Below are 18,545 nucleotides of genomic sequence, written 5' to 3' on the forward strand. Positions count from 1 at the left end.
CAAAAATAGTGGGCTGGGATTGGTGGAGCTACTACCGTCAAATTTTGTTGCCTTCGTCCCACTGTTCAAGTTTAATTTTCAACAGTTTTGTTATATGCCCGAGATAAAATGGGGTGTCTACAAAATGATAAAATATAATGTGTGAAGTACCATCAAATACATGATTATCTATATAATTTTAATATAAAAAATTATTTATCATATAACTTAATAAAATATTATTAGATACTAACCATATATTTATAATATTATTCTATTAAATTATTTGAATAATTATTTTTATAATATAATGACATAATTGATAAATTAAACTCATTTTCAATTCCTATGATTATATATACCAAAAGTTATAATAAAATTTCGAATCTAATTTTATTTTAATCCAAATATGAGTGAGGAATCTAATATATCATTTTCGATTCCAGTATATTACAATTATTTTTCAATTCTAATTCTATTTGCTAATCAAGCTTTATCTTATTTATAGACATTTCCCTTAAACTCCCGCCTCCTAATATTTTCTATTTAAAAAACACGCACACAAACTATTCACATGCATTTTGCGGGTTCTAACCACCCGTCTCTCTCTCTCCTCTCTCTCTCTGAAGATGGGTGGTTCCGCCACAGCTCTTCTGGTGGTGGCGGTGGTGGTGACGGTGGTGCTGCCGCTGCTGCACCACACAGAGGGACATCACATAATAAAGTTGAAGAAGAAGAAGGGGGGAGGGTCAGCTGGAACCACCGGCTGTGATCTATTCCAAGGAAGATGGGTTGAGGACGACTCGTATCCGCTCTACGATGCATCAAACTGTCCATTCATAGAGAAGCAGTTCGACTGCCAGAAGAACGGCAGACCAGACAAAGGTTATCTCAAATACAGATGGCAACCCGCTGCCTGTAACTTAACCCCGTACGTTCCTATACCTACAATACTCTTACTTCTCTTTTTTTAAATAATAATCATCATCATCATCATTTTTTTGTTATTTCCTTTTTAATTTAATTTAATTCCGACTTGTCAAAAGGTCGTGGCTGGTGTTATTGATTTTGCTGGTAAAACATTTTTTATTTTTTTATGCTCTGAAGTCTGAACATAATTTATCTTAGTTAGGACGCCTATGCTTTCATCTGTAAACTGCTTTGAGGTTTATATGAATTTTTAAAAGGAATACAGACATGTGAGGGTTCTTTTACCTTTTCTTTTTATGTTAACACAAGTGTACAATTCAGAAGAAAAATGATTAAATAATACAACATATATTTAAAGAAATAAAACATATTTATTTAAGTGGCGTTTCCTTCAAGTTATATCCCGATCAAGGAAGCTTTTAGTGTGGGTTATCCTGAAGATCCATAAAGAGCTTCAAAAATATTAGAATATATATATATATATATATATATATATGTTGTAATAGTAAACTTGATTGGAGATGGCCGGCAGCCTACTGTTGTTGATTTTTCTGGAGTCAGTAGGCAACCTACTCCACTTACCGGCCCAACTCCGTTGAAGATTTACTCCGACAATTGTTGATTATTTGATTTAGTATCTACTATAAATAGTTATGTGTGTGTGTAATGTAATATGGTGCGTAGACAGAGTAGTAGCCAGTGAGCGAGTGTTTTGATTCCTTTGTAATTCAGTTTTGAAATAAATTGATAGTGTTTATTCTACAACTGTTTCTCACTGAGTTTCAGTCACAACCAGTAATTGAGCATTCCTCTCCACCCATCAGTGGTATCAGAGCGTCCAGAAACGCTGAAATCTGCCAAACAGAGACAAACAAGAAAAAATTCATTTTCCTCTCAGATTTGAGGTTGTTCAAAATCCAAAATTAAGCCTATCATTACGAAATTCGCGTCGAGACAATTCCAACGGTGGAAACCACATCTCCAATAGACATCGGGAAGTGCAGCACGCGCTCACACGTGCCTCTAGCATTGTCAGCGCCTTTTCCACGCACCACACGAGCCAACGTAGACTCCGGCAGCCAGTGACATGTGCTCCACGCACCTCGCATGCGTCTTCCTTGCCTGTTTGGTAAGATCCGACCCGTCTAGCAACCCACGACCCAGCTTAGCAACTCACGACCCGCAACCCGAACAGTAACCAAGACCCGACCTGCTTCCGACCCGCGTCCAGCCGCTAACACGTGGCACGCGTAAGATCTGCCACGTGGCCTAACGGTTAGCACTAACACTGTTGAATGGCCGTTAAGTTAAACCGGTTAGTTTAAAAATCACCTGAAATTCCTGTAATCGGTTCAGTGATTTTTGGACCGGTTCTTTGCAACTCAAAATCAGTTCCTAAGGTTTTTCGACCTTTTAAACACATTGGTGGCATTAAATTTTCCAAAATCAACCCTTATCTCTCTATTTTTATATGTTAAACTCAATGGCGAACGGTGCTACCTAAGCGATCATTCCAAAATTGACTCGAGAGAATTATGACAATTGGTTAATTCAAATGAGAGCCCTTCTAGGTGCTCAGAATGTCATGGGCATCGTTAAAGATGGGTATGGAGAAAGCCCATCAAAAGAAGGTGAAGCAGCTATGTCGGATGCTCAAAGAACGACCTTGTGAGTCGATCAAAAGAAGGATTGCAAGGCAAAGTCCATAATCTACCAAGGCCTTGATGAGGCCACGTTCAAAATCATTGCCTCTGCCAAGACATCCAAAGAAGTTTGAGACTCTCTCCATCGAACACACAAAGGTGCAGACAAAGTGAAAAAGATTCGTCTTCAAACATTGTGAGGTGAGTTCGAATCTTTAAAAATGAAATCTAGTGAATCTATTACTGACTACTATACACGAGTTATGGTAGTATCAAATCAATTGAGAAGAAATGGAGAAAATCTCAATGACGAGAGAATTTGTGAGAAAATTTTGCCATCTCTAGATTCAAAATATGATTATATAGCCGTAACCTTAGAAGAAATAAAAGATTTGGAAACCATGTCTGTAGAAGAACTTGTGGGCTCACTCCAAGCCTATAAGCAAAAATTCAACAGAAGAAGCGATAAAAAGTACTAGAGCAAGCCCTCTAAACAAAGTTGTGCCTCATTACAGATAGATACGACAAAGGAGGGATGTCACAGCAAGGAAGAGGATGAGACCGAGGATCCAGTGGAAGAAATTATGAAAACTTTGACTTTAGAAGAGGTGGCAGAGGTGGAAAAGGTCCCACCTATATCCCAGAAGGCAGAGGACAAGGAAGAAGAGGGGGATACAATAACTGCCCGAATGTAGACAAAAGAAATGTTCAATGCTATAATTGTCATAAGTACAGACACTATAGCAATGAGTGTTGGGGGCGACAACAAGAAAAGGTTAGCGAGGAGGCTAACCTTGCCGAAACTGAATATGTAGATGGAGAGTCGTTGATGCCGATGGCACACAATTCAACTCCCCATGACCAAAGTGATTGGCACCTTGATTTTTGAGCCAAAAACCATATTACTGGCAGAAAGAACCTATTCTTTGAACTTGATGAGAAAATTCAGGGGGAGATTTCTTTTGGCAATAATTCTAAAATCCCAGTCCTAGAGAGAGGAGATGTTTTGATCAAACAGAAGTCCGAAGATCATACTTACATCTCCAACGTCTACTATGTGCCAGCCATGAAGAATAATATACTTAGTCTCAGACAGCTCATGGAGAGAGGCTATCGAATTAGCCTTAGTGATAAGCAGATGGTGATAATAAACGCTTGAGGAAAACTTGTTACTCGAGTTCAAATGGCAAAGAATCGAATGTTTCTGCTCGCCATCCAACATTATACGCAAAGGTGTTTGAGCGCTATCATCAGAGACAAAGACTGGCTATGACATCTAAGGTATGGACATCTAGATTTTGAAAGTTTGAATCAATTGGGAAGCAAGAAGATTGTGAAAGGCTTACCCAATATCCACCATCCAAATATGATATGTGAAAGTTGTATTCTGAGCAAGCAACATAGAAATAGTTTTGGAAAACAAGCCAACTGGAGATCAACCATGCCGCTCTAACTAGTACATACAGAGGTGTGTGGTCCACTAAGACCATTTTCAAATGGACAGAATCGATACTTCCTCACCTTCATCGATGACTACAGCATGAAGTCCTGGGTCTACTTTCTAAAAAGGAAGTCAGAGGTGTTCGGCAAATTCAAGGAGTTCAAAGCTCTTGTGGAGAAACAAAGTGGCTACCGCATCAAGTCACTACGATCAGACTAAGGAGGAGAGTACAAAGACAAAACTTTCCTGGAATTCTTTAGACATCAACGGATTCAAGCACAGTTCACACCAACCTACACTCCCCAGTTGAATGGTGTAACCGAAAGGAAGAACTGCACAATCCTTAACATGGCCAGGAGCATGTTAAAGGATAAGAATGTCCTCAAGAATTTTTGGGCAAAAATAGTGTCATGTGCAGTCTATCTACTCAATCGGTGTCCTACGAAGAGTCTTGATACAAAGACACCACATGAAGCATATAGTACTCACAAGCCCAGTGTGAGTCATCTTAGGATGTTTGGCTCCATAGCCTACGCCAAGATCCCAGAAGCAAGAAGACAAAGTTGGATGATAAAGAAGAGAAGTGTATCCTTGTTGGATACGGTGATAGCACCATGGGATATCGACTCTATAATCCCATCAACAAGAAAGTCTTTCATAGTTGGGATGTCATTTTTGAAGAAAATGAATCTTGGAAATGGGACATGGTTTAATGTTCCAAAGATGCGGAATTGACACTTGAAGGAGAAGAACCTACACAGACAAGAGAAGTGGCTATCGAGTCACAAGTTCCCCAACTGCAAACACCTCCACATGGTTCACCACAGAGGAATGAAGCTCCATCACCAATAAAGCGTGAAATCTCAAACATAAGACCTAGAGGAGCTCGAAATCTAGTTGACTTTTATGAAACTACAGAACCAATAGAAGAGTATGTTACTCTATACTGTCTTTTGTTAACCAGTGACCCGGCTAGCTTTGAGGAAGCTAACGAAATAGACAAATGGAGAAAAGCAATGGATGAGGAGATTCAATCCATCGAGAAGAACAAGACTTGGGAATTGACAAATCTCCCGAAAGGCCGCAAAACTATTGGTGTGAAATGGGTCTACAAGACCAAGAAGAATGCTCAAGGAGAAGTTCAGAGATACAAAGCAAGACTTGTCACCAAAGGCTACAAGCAGAAAGAAGGGATTGATTATGGAGAAATCTTTGCCTCGGTTGCCAGACTTGAAACCATCAGATTACTAATTTCACTATCAGCACAAAATGGATGCAAGATTTACCAGATGGACGTGAAATCAGTATTTCTGGTTTTCTGGAAGAAGAGATCTATATCGATCAACCACCTGGATATGTGAAGAAAGGAAAAGAAAATAAAGTGTACAAGTTAAAGAAAGCACTTTATGGATTGAAGTAGGCACCTCGTGCATGGAACATGAGGATTGATGACTACTTCTAGAAGAATAGATTTGAGAAGTGTCCCTATGAGCATGCACTATACATGAAGATGGAGACAGATGGAAGCATGCTAATTGCCTACCTATATGTTGATGATTTGATCTTCACCGGTAACAATTCAGAGATGTTTGTCACTTTCAAGAGGAGCATGGTCAAGGAGTTCAAAATTACGGATATTGGCTAGATGGCTCACTTCCTTGGCATAGAAGTCGTGCAAAGCGAGAAAGGAATCTTTATCTCCCAGAGCCACTATGCAAAAGAAGTACAGAAGAAGTTTGAGATGGACAAATGCAATCCTGTGACAACTCCGGTTGAAACTAGATTGGAATTGAGAAAGAATGAGGAAAGAGATGTTGACCCCATATATTTCAAGAGTCTGGTTGGAAGTTTGAGGTATTTGATGTGCACCAGACCATATATACTCTATGGAGTTGGACTTGTCAGCAGGTATATGGAGACTCCTGATCAGTCCCACCTAAATGCAACGAAAAGGATACTCCGATATGTCAAGGGTACCATCACCGATGGTATGTTCTATTCATCAAGAGGTGATTGCAAACTTATCGGCTATTTAGATAGCGATTGGGGAAGAGATCTTGATGAAAGAAAAAAACATGACGGGATTCACATTTTTCATGGGAGATATAGCATTTACATGGTCTTCGAAGAAGCAACCCATCGTAACTTTGTCATCATGTGAAGTTGAGTATGTTGCTGCCATCTTAGTTGTTTGTCATGGTATATGGATTAGGAATGTACTAAAATATCTGGGTTTTCTTCAAGATAACTCCACAAAAGTCTACATTGACAACCGATTGGCGATTGCACTTGCGAAAAATCAGGTTTACTATGAAAGAAGTAAACATATTGATACTCGGTATCATTTTATCAGGGAGCGTGTGAAGAATAAAGAAGTGAAGTTAATATCTTGCAGAATGAATGATCAAATTGCTGATATTTTCACGAAGCCACTCGGGCATGATATTTTTGCAAAACTGAAGACAATGCTCAGAATGACAAAGTTAGGAGAGTCAAGTTTAAGGGGGGATGTTGAAATAGTAAACTTGACTGGAGATGGCTGGCAGCCCACAGCTGTTGATTTTTCTAGAGTCGGTAGACAACTTACTCCACCTACCAACCCAACTCCATTGAAGATTTACTCCCACAATTGTTGATTATTTGATTTAGTATTTGCTATAAATAGTTGTGTGTGTGTGCAATGTAATATGGTGTGTAGAGAAAGTAATAGCAAGTAAGCGAGTGTTTTGATTCCTCTGTAATTTAGTTTTGAAATAAATTGATAGTGTTTATTCTGCAACTGTTTCTCACTGAGTTTCAGTCACTCCTCTCTACCCATCAATATATATATATATATTGATAGGGGATCTATTTTTGTTTCTAAAAGGTTCATTATAAAAAAAAAAATTGGGAAAAAATTAGTCTCTAACATTGAAATCTCCTTTGTTTTTTGAAGGCACAAAACACCTTATAGAGCTGTCAGAGCTCTCTTAATTAAAGTTAAATATGTCTTAACTCATGCCCATCTTCTCTTTGTAGTTTTTTTTTTTTTTTTATAATTATCTTGAATGATACATTTTTATTCATTCTTTTATTATTATATTAGTAGATAGTGTGAGAAGACATATTTTAAGTAATTTATTTAAAAATTGACTAGTTAGCTTGAATTTAATTATGAAATCTTGAGATAGAATAAAAGGTACCAACAAAATATGTTACAAGTTATTTATGGTATGGTTAAAATTGCAGTATTAAAATAAGATTTTAATAACTAATTTGTAAAATATGCCGATTGCTTCTTAAAAAGTTAAAATAGACAAATATCTCATACATCACATCTATCTATACGGATAACAAATCATTGAAAAAAAAAAATTTATACATAAAATTTAATTTTTTTAAAAAAAAATTTGATCACACTAGAACAATTTTTTATTTGTAATAATATTGTCATAAGAAAAAAATACGACAATTAAATAATCTTTTTTTATTTTCTTTTCCTTTCTCTAAATAAAATTCTATCTAAGTTGAGCCTAAATGTTTTTTTGAAAATAAAAAACATTGTCTGGAATATATCTTACATTTTAGTTATAAGACTATAATTTTATGAGAATATTTTTCACTTGTTTTGCTAGTTAAGGCTTTTAAAATTACAAAATTACAGGATTTCCAGAAGATTAGTAGAACTCCTAAATTTATTATTTTCTTGTAATGTACACAGAATAATAAAATAATACTAATAAACTTGAAAATGAAAAACCATAAAAAAATAAATAGAAATTTTAATATTACTTTTCAATAATATCAAGGATAATAAAAAAAGGATTTAAGGAAAAAAATGTATGTTTTTTTATTAGGTTAAAACAGTCATTTAGACTAAAAAAAATTTTTCCTTAATTTATTGGTTTTCTTGGAGATGAAAATATTGATACAAATAGCAATAATATTAAAAACAAAAAGATCCTTTGCTTGTTATTTACGTGAAAATTTTAAAGTGTTTTGTTTTAGAATATTAAAAAAAAAAAACATAACTTTTGAATAGTTATGCAAAAATGCTAAAGTGTATTTTCATAATATTATGACAAAAAAAGTAGATACTAAAAATGGTTTATAGTTCATTTACTTAATAGTAAAGATAATATTTTCAAAAACGCGTGCACAGTTGGAACGATATTGTTCTTAAAATATGCTTCCCAAATAGTGGGTACAACTCAATTTTTTCTTTATTATTTTTTTAGAATTTTTTTCATAAAAAATCACTTTCTTTTTTTCTGTACACAGGTAATTAAAAACAAAAATATTAATTTGTAAAGAAATTATTCTCCCCACCCCCTTGCGGGGTTTTGCTTCATTCGAGCTGTAATAAACTGATTACGAAAGTTAAATTTAAGGACACTATTTAGATTTCATTCGATTAGAACTTTGAAAACATAATTAAGAAAAAGAAGAAAAAATACTAGGGAATTTGTTTTTCATATTTGATTACCAAAAAAACAAAATAAAAATATACTAAATTAATAAATTAAAATTTAATTTCATATAACATTAAAATTTAATCATAACAAAGTAAGATTTTTATATTTAATAGTATTTGCGAGAGTAAAAATGAAAAATAAGTTTTCTTCTTATTTTTCTTTATTTTTTCTTTTACTTAATCGAAACTCTTGATTCCGGCAGCCGAGGTTGATTGAGGAAAACAAATTTCATTCTTTTCTTTTTTTAGAGAATTACAAAATGCTAACTTATTTTTTTTAATTTTTAAAATTTTGTATATCAAAATTATAAGAAACAATTAAAAAAAATGTGTCCTATACAAGTTTTCAAATACTAAAAGGTGAGATATATATATTTCAGCCCCTAAACCTGAGAAAATTTAAGGAAAATGCTAGAATTAGAAGAAAAGCTTGCTTTTGAGCAACCTTGTCATGGACATAGACACCATCTGCTAGCAATGATTTATATGTGCGTCTGAAGTAGATTAAGATGGCTGCTCTATTCCTTTGTACAAGTAATATGTATATATATATATATATATATATATATATATATATATATATATATATATAAAATTTTTATTCAGTTGTTGTATGATTCCAATACTTGTCGGGTGCAGTTTGGCATATATAATAATTCATTAAGGCCCACGCCCAAATGGGTTAATAATCTTTCGTGCATTTGGGGGTTTGGTAGGAACACTATTATTGTGATAGTTAAGGTTTCACATCCTACTGGATGAGAAATTATATAAGGAACCTCTTTGTTTTTGTGCCAATTTCTTAAATTATGGACTTATTGAAAATGAATTCTCCTCTTATATTAGTGAATATATAAATACAGTCATACAGACATGTGGAGGGGAAAGTTTATTGTATAAACTTAATACCATGCAAATTTAAATTTAGATGCTAAATTTTGTACTTTTAAAAATATACTAAATAAGGATTGGTCACCAAATTAAACAATGATTTGATTTTTTTTCTTCTTTTGGAATGGTTTATGTAAGGTTAGGGGATTTAAATCAAACTGCTGCTCCTATATATATATATATATATATGCTATACGTGTGTATGGAATGCATGCAGCTTCGATGGAGCAGGGCTTTTGCGGCGACTGAGAGGGAAGAGTATGATGTTTGTGGGGGATTCGCTGAGTTTGAACCAGTGGCAGTCGCTGACGTGCATGCTTCACACGGCAGTGCCCTACGCCAATTACACCTCCGTCAGAGCTGGAGGCCTCTCCACATTTGCATTCCCAGTGAGTCCACCATTATGTGTATTAGTATATGTTCACTCAATCATTGATTGTAATTGAACTCATTGAAGAATTGCACACAAGCACTTAATTGATCTCAATCTAAAAAATCACAGAGGATTTTTATTAATCTTATAAAATTACAGACAACTCAAAATACAATTTCTCTCACTGGTACTGTCCCTCTCTATACCACATATTACATTACACACACACACACATCTATATATAACAAAGGATCTAATGGGTAGGTGAAGATTAAATTCAACATAATTAGGCTAGTAGGTGGAGGTGGTTGCCGCAGCTCAGCATTTTCAACAAATTGGGTTGGGTTGAAGGAGCTGCCCACCGTCAAGTTTTGTTGCCAGCGTCAAGTTTAATTTTCAACATCCCCCCTTGAACTTGACTCTCCTGACTTTGTCATTATGAGCATTGTCTTCAGCTTATAAAAATATCATGTCTGAGCAATTTCTTGAAAATGTTAGCAATTTGATCATACGTTCTATAAGATATCAGTTCCACTTCTTTTTTCTTGACATGCTCCCTGATAAAATGATACTGAGTATCAATATGTTTGCTTCTTTCATGGAAGACCAGATTCTTTGCAAGTGCAATCGCTGATCGGTTGTCAATCGATGTAGACTTTTGTGGGGTCATCTTGAGAAAATCTCATATAGTTCAGTACATTCTTGATCCATATATCATGACAAACAACTAAACTAGCAGCAACATACTCAACTTCACGTGATGACAGCGTTACAATGGGTTGCTTTTTTTTTTTTTAATGACCATGTAAATGTTTTATCTCCCAAGAAGAATGTGAATCTAGTTGTGTTTTTCCTTTCATCAAGATCTCTTCCCCAATCGCTATGTGAATAGTCAATAAGTTTGCAATCACCTCTTGATTAATAGAATATACCATCAGTGATGGTATCCTTGACATAGCAAAGTATCCTCTTTGTTGCATTCATATGGGACTGGTCAGGACTTCCCATGTTCCTGTTGACAAGTCCAACTCCATAGAGTATGTCTGATCTGGTGCACGACAAATACTTCAAACTTCCAACCAGACTCTTGAAATATGTGGGGTCAGCATCTCCTTGCTCATTCTTTCTCAACTTCAATCCTATTTCTACTGGAGTTGTCACAAGTTTGCAGTTGTCCATCCCAAACTTTTTTAGTATTTCTTTTTGCATAGTGGCTCTGAGAGATGAAGATTCTTTTCTTGCTTTGCATAACTTCTATGCCAGCGAAATGATTTCACATTCAGTTAGTAAATTTTCCATCCATTTTGTGCAGAGAGTGAAATTAGTAATATGATAGTCTCTAGCATGGCAACTGGGGCAAAGATTTCTCCATAATCAATCCCTTATTTCAGTTTGTAGCCCTTGGCGACAAGTCTTGGTTTGTATCTCTGGATTTCTCCTTGAGTGTTCTTCTTGGTCTTGTAGACCCATTTCACACTAATAATCTTGCAGTCCTTCAAGAGATTTGTCAACTCCCAAGTCTTATTCTTCTTGATGGATTGAATCTCCTCATCCATCACTTTCCTCAATTTTTCTTCTTCATTAGCCTTCTCAAAGCTAACCGGGTCGCTAGTCAACAATATAGAGTATAGAGTAACATATTCTTCTATAGGTTTTATAGTTTTATAAAGATCAGCTAGATTACGAGCTCCTCTAGGCCTCATCTATGAGAATTCATGCTTAATTAGTGATGAAAATTCACTCCTATGTGGTGAACCATGTAGAGGTGTCTCAACTCGGGAACTTGTGACTCGATAGCCACTTCTATTATCTATGTGGGTTCTTCTCCTTCAAGTGTCATTTTTGCATCTTTGGAAGATTCAATCTGGTCCAACTTCTAGGATTCATTTTCTTCAAAAATGACAACCCGACTGTGAATGAATTTCTTGTTGATGGGATTGCAGAGCCGATATTCCATGGTATTGTCATCGTATCCAACAAGGATATACCTCTCTCCTTTATCTTCCAACTTTGTCCTTCTTGCCTTTGGGATCTTGGCGTAGGCTATGGAGTCAAACACTCTAAGATGGCTCACACTGGGCTTGTGAGTACTCTAAGTTTCATGTGGTGTCTTTGTATCAAGACTCTTCGTGAGACACCTATTGAGTAGATAGACTGCACATGACACTACTTCTACCCAAAAACCTTTTGTCATATTCTTATCATTTAACATGTTCCTTGCCATGTTAAGGATTGTGCGGTTCTTCCTCTCAGTTACACCGTTCAGTTGGGGAGTGTAGGGTCAATGTGAACTGTTTTTGAATCCCTTGTTGCCTAAGGAATTCCAAGAAAGCTTCGTCCTTGTACTCTCCTCCTTGGTCTGATCGGAGTGACTTGATGTAATAGCCACTTTGCTTCTTCTCAAGAGTTTTGAACTCTTTGAATTTGTCGAACACTTAAGACTTTCTTTTCAGGAAGTAGACCCAAGTCTTCCAACTATAATCATCAATGAAGGTGAGGAAGTATCAATTCTATCCATTTGAAAACGGATTCAATGAATTAGTTGGAGCGGCATGGTAGATCTCTAGTCGGTATGCTTTCCGAAGCTATTCTAGTGTTGTTTGCTAAGAATACAGCTCTCACATATCTTATTTTGGTGGTAGATGTTGGGTAAGCCTTTCACCATCTTCTTTAACCTAGGATTAGTCTATAGACCAATCAAATGAGTAGTAATTAGGTGTCCTAACCGCAACTTGGTAAATAATAGGTTAGTGGCGACTCCAATCAAATTTCCAAACATGTCTTTTATCCCTCCCCAGTCTCGAGGCATATTTGCCTGCTAGGGGGAACGTCGTTGTAGACACCCCAAATTGTCTGGGACCTTACATAACCAAAATATAAAAACAAAAAAAAAAGTGGAATTTTTATTTATTTAAAAATAAAATATAAAAAATATAGAAAAATAAAAAAAAATATAGAGAAATAAATTTTACATTAGAATTTTTTTTTAAAAGGTATAAAAAAGAAAAATAAAAAAGGAGCTTCGGTTCTTCATGTCTGCACCTGCACACACGCACAATAAAAATTCAGTTAGGAAATCAGAATTTAAAATTGATTGGCTACTTAAGATTGATTGAAAAATTAAAATCGATTAATCAACTTAAATTAGCAAATTAGTTTTATTTTTGATCGATTGATTTGAATTTGATTGATTAATCAAATTGAATGCAAATCACTCCTCAAGTCCTATAAATAGAAGTTTCTAAACCAGAGAAAGACACACCGAGAAATTCATACATAGAGAAATTCATATACATAGAAATTTCATATAGTGAGAAATTCGCACACAGTCAAATTTTCACCCAGAGTGAGATTTTGCGTAGTAGCATCTACATTGTGGAGGGTGTTCTAGCAATTTGATAAAGTGGTTAGAGAAATTTTATAAGTCTAGAAGAAATTATAGAGGATTTGAGTTGTGAGGCCAAACCAAAACAAAAGAGAACTGAGGTCAGAGGCTGTAAGGGGGTCTTCAAATTAAAATTATGAGTAAAGTTGTAGAAAAAAATCAAAGAGGATTTGAGGATTGAAGGGGCTAAAAGGTTGGTCTTACATTTTTGTGTTTATATATCCAATGAGGAAAATGATCTGAAAATAATCCAGATTTGGATCCAATTGGTGGATCTGACCCATTGAACCGGGTTCATTGACCCGATCCACTAAGCTGGGTTGATATGATATGACCCAGTCCATTTGATTTATAAGCCCAAATTCAAAGTAAATAGCCTGAAGGCTAAAGAGTCAGAGCCCACATTGGTTTTAAAACAAAACCAAGCCCATAGTGGGCCTGAGCCCAAATTGATTTTCAATAGAACCAACCCTAAAGGTGGGCTGAGCCCAAATTTAAATCTCAAATTCATGTGGCCCATTAGTGGGCATGAGCCCAATTTGGTTTTCAATAGAATCAAGCCCAAAGGTGGGCTGAGCCCAAATTTAAACCCTAGATTCCCCTACAATCCAAAAAAATTGATCCTTGCCCAAGTTTTTAATTATAAACTCCAGGCCCTCACTCAAAACCCAAATCCAACCAGGCCCAAAAAATCAAACAACCCATGCATGGGTTGAGCCTAGGACTCAACTTGATACGTTGGCTCACTCCCTAGCTAAATGGAATCCAATTCGATGAGTCGACTCAACTTAAACCCAAACAAAGCCCCAAAAAATGGAGCCTAAATAGGAGGATATAGTTTGGATTATGAACTAAATCAACAACAAAAGCTTGAGAAGAAGGAGAAAGGGCTAAAAAAAAAATACTTATCTAGCCTTCGATCCAATTGATATGAGCTTGCCAAGTTGAGAAATGCATAGATCTGCTAGAAAAAAAATTAAAAATAGGAGCATGAGTAATATTAATAATAAAATAAAAGAAAAAAGTAAAGAAATACAGGAAGCAGAAGAAAGTGAGAATATCTGAGAGAAAGGAAGAAACATGAAGAGAACAAAAAGGAAGGAAAACAGAGAGGGAAGGAATAACAAAGAGAGGGGAGAGTGTAGGGAAAGAAAAAAAAAATATATATATATATATATATATATATGTGTGTGTGTGTGTGTGTGTGTGTGTGTGTGTGAGAGGGAGAGAGAGAGAAAGAAGAAGAAGAAGAAGGAGAAAAAAAAAGAGAAAATGATAAAAAAAGAATTTGGTTTTTATGTTGAGGGAGTAGGACACGTGTCACCATCCGTACGGTGACACATGCCGCAATTAGGACCAAGCATTAAATGGGTGACGTGGCTTGATCTCAACCCTCCAATTTGTGTTTTCTATAGACAGTTGGATCACCGCAATGTCACCGATCCCTGTATTTTGTCCTGAGCCACTTGGATGATGCCACGTGGCAAGGTGACATTTGGAGGTCTTATTAGACATTCCTAATCGCACTTTGATTTTCATTTTCCTTTTAAGTCTTCTTCATTTATCTATTATAATTTTATCTATTTGTTTATTTCTTTGTTTATTTAGTTAATTGTTTATTTCAAAATGGGTTAATTAAAGGCAATTAGCTTCAATTTAGGGATAATTCACGACTAACTAAGTACCATGCGTATAACGGATGTGTAGGGGCATTAATACATTCCCCTCGTATAACTGTACTTTCGATCCCAACTTTGGTAAGTGCAGACTGAGACTACTGGAAACCAAGCAACGCGCTTGTCATCTCTTCCAAATTCAAGCTTTCTTTGCCCTATGTTAGAGTGGTAACCAAATTCTCATAAGTGTGAGACGCAGGTAGGGAATTCAATAGCATCAGTGCCTTCTCTTCCTCCTCTAACTTTACATGAACACACATCAAATCACTCACAATCTAATTGAATGCGTTAATATGTTGGTTCAAATCTGAACCCTCCACCATCTTAAGCTAATACTACCTTTGCCTAAGAAATAGTTTGTTTGATAAAGATTTAGAAGACATATACCAACTTTCCAATTTACGCTAAACTGCTGCCGGAGAATCCTCATCCATGACGTGATACAACACATCATCAGCCAAACACAGTCGGATGGTTGACACTGCCTTTGCTTCTAATTTATTCCAACTTGCTTCATCCATGCTTTTCGATTGAATTTCTTATAAGGCTTTCACTATGCCTTGCTGCACTAAGAGATCCTTCACCCTTCTCTGCCACAAATCAAAATTCCCAGTTCGATCAAACTTGACAACGTCAAATTTCGCAGACGAAGATCCAGAGGCCATTATAACAATACTCTGATACCAATTTGTTGTGAAAAACAAATTGCACATCAGAATATACATTTGTGTAGGATCAAACACGTAATGCAGTAAATGATGAATATACAGAACAATCCACAACCATAGCAAGTATATGAAAGCAAGAACAACAAATAACACAAGGAATTACGTGGTTCGACAATGCCTACATTCAAGGGACCAAACGACAAAGATTCACCATCTTCTTGTCCAAATTACATGAACAATACATGAATCCTCTCAACTTTTATTACAACCATCCTCTACAAATACATCTTAAAAGAAATATAATTAAATAGAGTTTTCAGAGGTTTTCCCTCCAAACCCCAGCCATATTAACGTTCACCTTTCAAAATTTGAAATCTGCACTGGGTATCCTGAGCTAAACCATCGACAAATTATGCCAAATCGTCAACAATTTTAGACAAAATGTAATTTGTCTGAAATACTACTTCAAACTGTCAACGATTAGAGCCTTACCATCGACAGTTTCCCCTACTGTTGCTTGAATGCTTTCATGCTTTCCCTTTGTATATGTTTTCCATTCAGTATGTGAGCCACATTTCACAAATAGATACAAAGTAGATTGAGAGAAGTGACATAACACTTTGATGTTTTTTATTCGACTTGATGCATATGAGTTGAGTATATGGCTATTTATAGATTTTGCTCAAAATCTCATACATATATCCATGATAATTACTATTAATACATTTATGGTAGCTTATTTATGTAGTTGCATAAATACCCATACATACATCGCCCAGTTTAAAAGACTTTGCAAATACTTCAATCAAACACAATGAGTATATATCAAATTTTAATGATTTAATTATTTTAATTTCCAATAGACAAAAACAACTAACTCTTTTGATAAAAGAAACGATTGAAACTCCAAACACCAATAAGAATGATGCTTATTGGAATTAGGTATCAATTTTTATCTCAATTTCAAAATACCTTCATTGTTGTAAAACTTTCTAAATTCTAGAAAAAGGACTCCATTGGACTAAGAACGAGAAGGAAGAAAGTAAGTGAATATACTAAGTTCTCATTATCAATTAAGTCCTTACCATGGCTGGACAAAAATGAACAAGCAATTATCGGAATACAGTTGCATTCATGCTTTATCTGTCAAATGTAAATCAAATTCATGTTATTCAATAATTGTAAAACACACTAAGGGAAACATCCAACAACAAATTCAAGCTTTAATTATTTATTTAAATTTTCAGGCATACAATGCGAAGGTGATGTTCTCTCGTAATGCATTTCTGGTAGACATCGTGGGAACCCCAAGCGGGAGAATTTTAAGACTGGACTCAATACATGAAGGGAAACTGTGGAAGGATAAGGATGTCCTCATCTTCAACACTTGGCATTGGTGGCTTCACACCGGAAGAAAACAACCGTATGCCCCATATCTCTTCAATATATGCTTTCTTTGCTCTCTCTCTCTCTCTCTCTCTCTCTCTCTCTCTCTCTCTCTCTCTCTCTCTCTCTCTCTCTTAATTTATTTATGAACAAAAGTACATGTCTCTGTGATGTGTGAGTGCGTGTGTGTTTTTGGCGCAGATGGGATTTAATTGGGGAAGGGAATGCAACATACACCGACATGGATCGGTTGGTGGCATACAAGAAAGGGCTCACCACTTGGGCCAAATGGGTTGATTCCAATGTGGATCTTGCTAAAACCAAGGTTTTCTTTCAGGGTGTTTCCCCAGACCATTCCAAGTATGTACGTTCTTACAATATATATATATATAGAACACATAAATTAACAGTGATAATTAATTTGTGGTACATTTATATATATATATATATATATATTTATACTTCTCATTCATGCTTTGACATGCATGCACTACAAATTAATTATCACTGTTAATTTATGTGTCCTATATATTCTCTTTATTTCGGGTTTCGCATAAAAATTTAAAATTGATGCTACATTGTGGGAGTATGGATTTCACACCTCCTGAATTTAGATTTGAGTTAATTTAAATAAAACTCAATATAAGGTTGCATTATATTTTACCAAAATTCACACAATTTCAAATTTAAAATGTGTTCTAAACATAGGATGTGAATTTTTGAAAATGTAAGTTCGGAACACTTGGTTTATTTAAAAAATTTAATCTTGTGGGCATTGAAAGATTCCTCAAAATCTACTACGTTCAAAAAATATTTCTGTATTTCATTACAAAGACACTGAAAAAAATGAAATACTTATCTCTTAAGTATCATACTTGTCCTTACTTATTTCTTTACTGTATATGGTATAATTATATAAAATATTGGACAAGTATACATGTGAAGTTCAATGCATATAGTAAATATAACACTATTCTATCATTAATGAGAAAATTTGCATGAAAAGGGAGCACCAATTCGTGTGACTTCTACAACGTACTATCCTTGTTTAGCCACACTAGCATTTTCATGCAGCCGGAACCTATTTGTAAGGACCTTCTTCCTTGACCTAGATGTTATCTTTATACTTGCTGCTTGATATGAAAAATAGTGGAAGCGATTGGGGAGAGCCGAGGAGGATGGGGTGTGAGGAAGAAACCAAGCCAATGGAAGGGGGGAAGTACTACCCAGGAGGGCGGCATCCAGCAGAAGTGGTGGTCGAGGAAGTGTTGCGCACAATGTCAAAGCCCGTCTACTTGCTCAACGTCACCGCCTTGTCCCTTCTCAGGAAGGATGCCCATCCTTCTGTCCATGGCCACGGAGGTCACAGAGATATGGACTGCAGCCACTGGTGTCTTGCTGGACTTCCTGATACCTGGAATCAGCTCCTTTTTGCTGCTCTTCTTCATTCTTAATTTCTTCTTCTTCTTTTTTCTTTGATTTTTTATTGCTTCAAGGAAGACTCATCGGTATCGTAGTTTGTAATTTTTTTTTTCAGAAAAAAATGTCATCAGTTAATAAGCAAGCCATATCTTACAACACCTTGGCCCATTGGCCATGTCAAGGGATATATAGTTGTCTTTCGACAGTCCACCCCGTTTCAAAATCATTAGCCAAGCATCCTCGTAGCATCACAGTAGACTACTTTGGCTATGGGTCTTTAATTCCAATTCTTCCTTCC

General features: G+C 35.7%; 1 protein-coding gene across 1 annotated transcript; it reads left to right on the plus strand.

Annotated features, from left to right (window-relative positions):
- The first annotated feature begins 577 nt into the window (after window positions 1–577).
- LOC131148830 (protein trichome birefringence-like 43) lies at window positions 578–18,279 on the plus strand. Its single transcript, XM_058098763.1, has 5 exons — window positions 578–910; window positions 9,555–9,726; window positions 16,687–16,862; window positions 17,027–17,185; window positions 17,976–18,279. Exons 1-5 carry the CDS (start codon window positions 609–611, stop codon window positions 18,277–18,279), a joined length of 1,113 nt encoding a protein of 370 aa, XP_057954746.1. The 5' UTR covers window positions 578–608.
- The last annotated feature ends 266 nt before the right edge of the window (window positions 18,280–18,545 follow it).

The sequence above is a fragment of the Malania oleifera genome, chromosome 2 (assembly GCF_029873635.1).
Source record: "Malania oleifera isolate guangnan ecotype guangnan chromosome 2, ASM2987363v1, whole genome shotgun sequence".
Lineage (NCBI taxonomy): Eukaryota > Viridiplantae > Streptophyta > Magnoliopsida > Santalales > Ximeniaceae > Malania > Malania oleifera.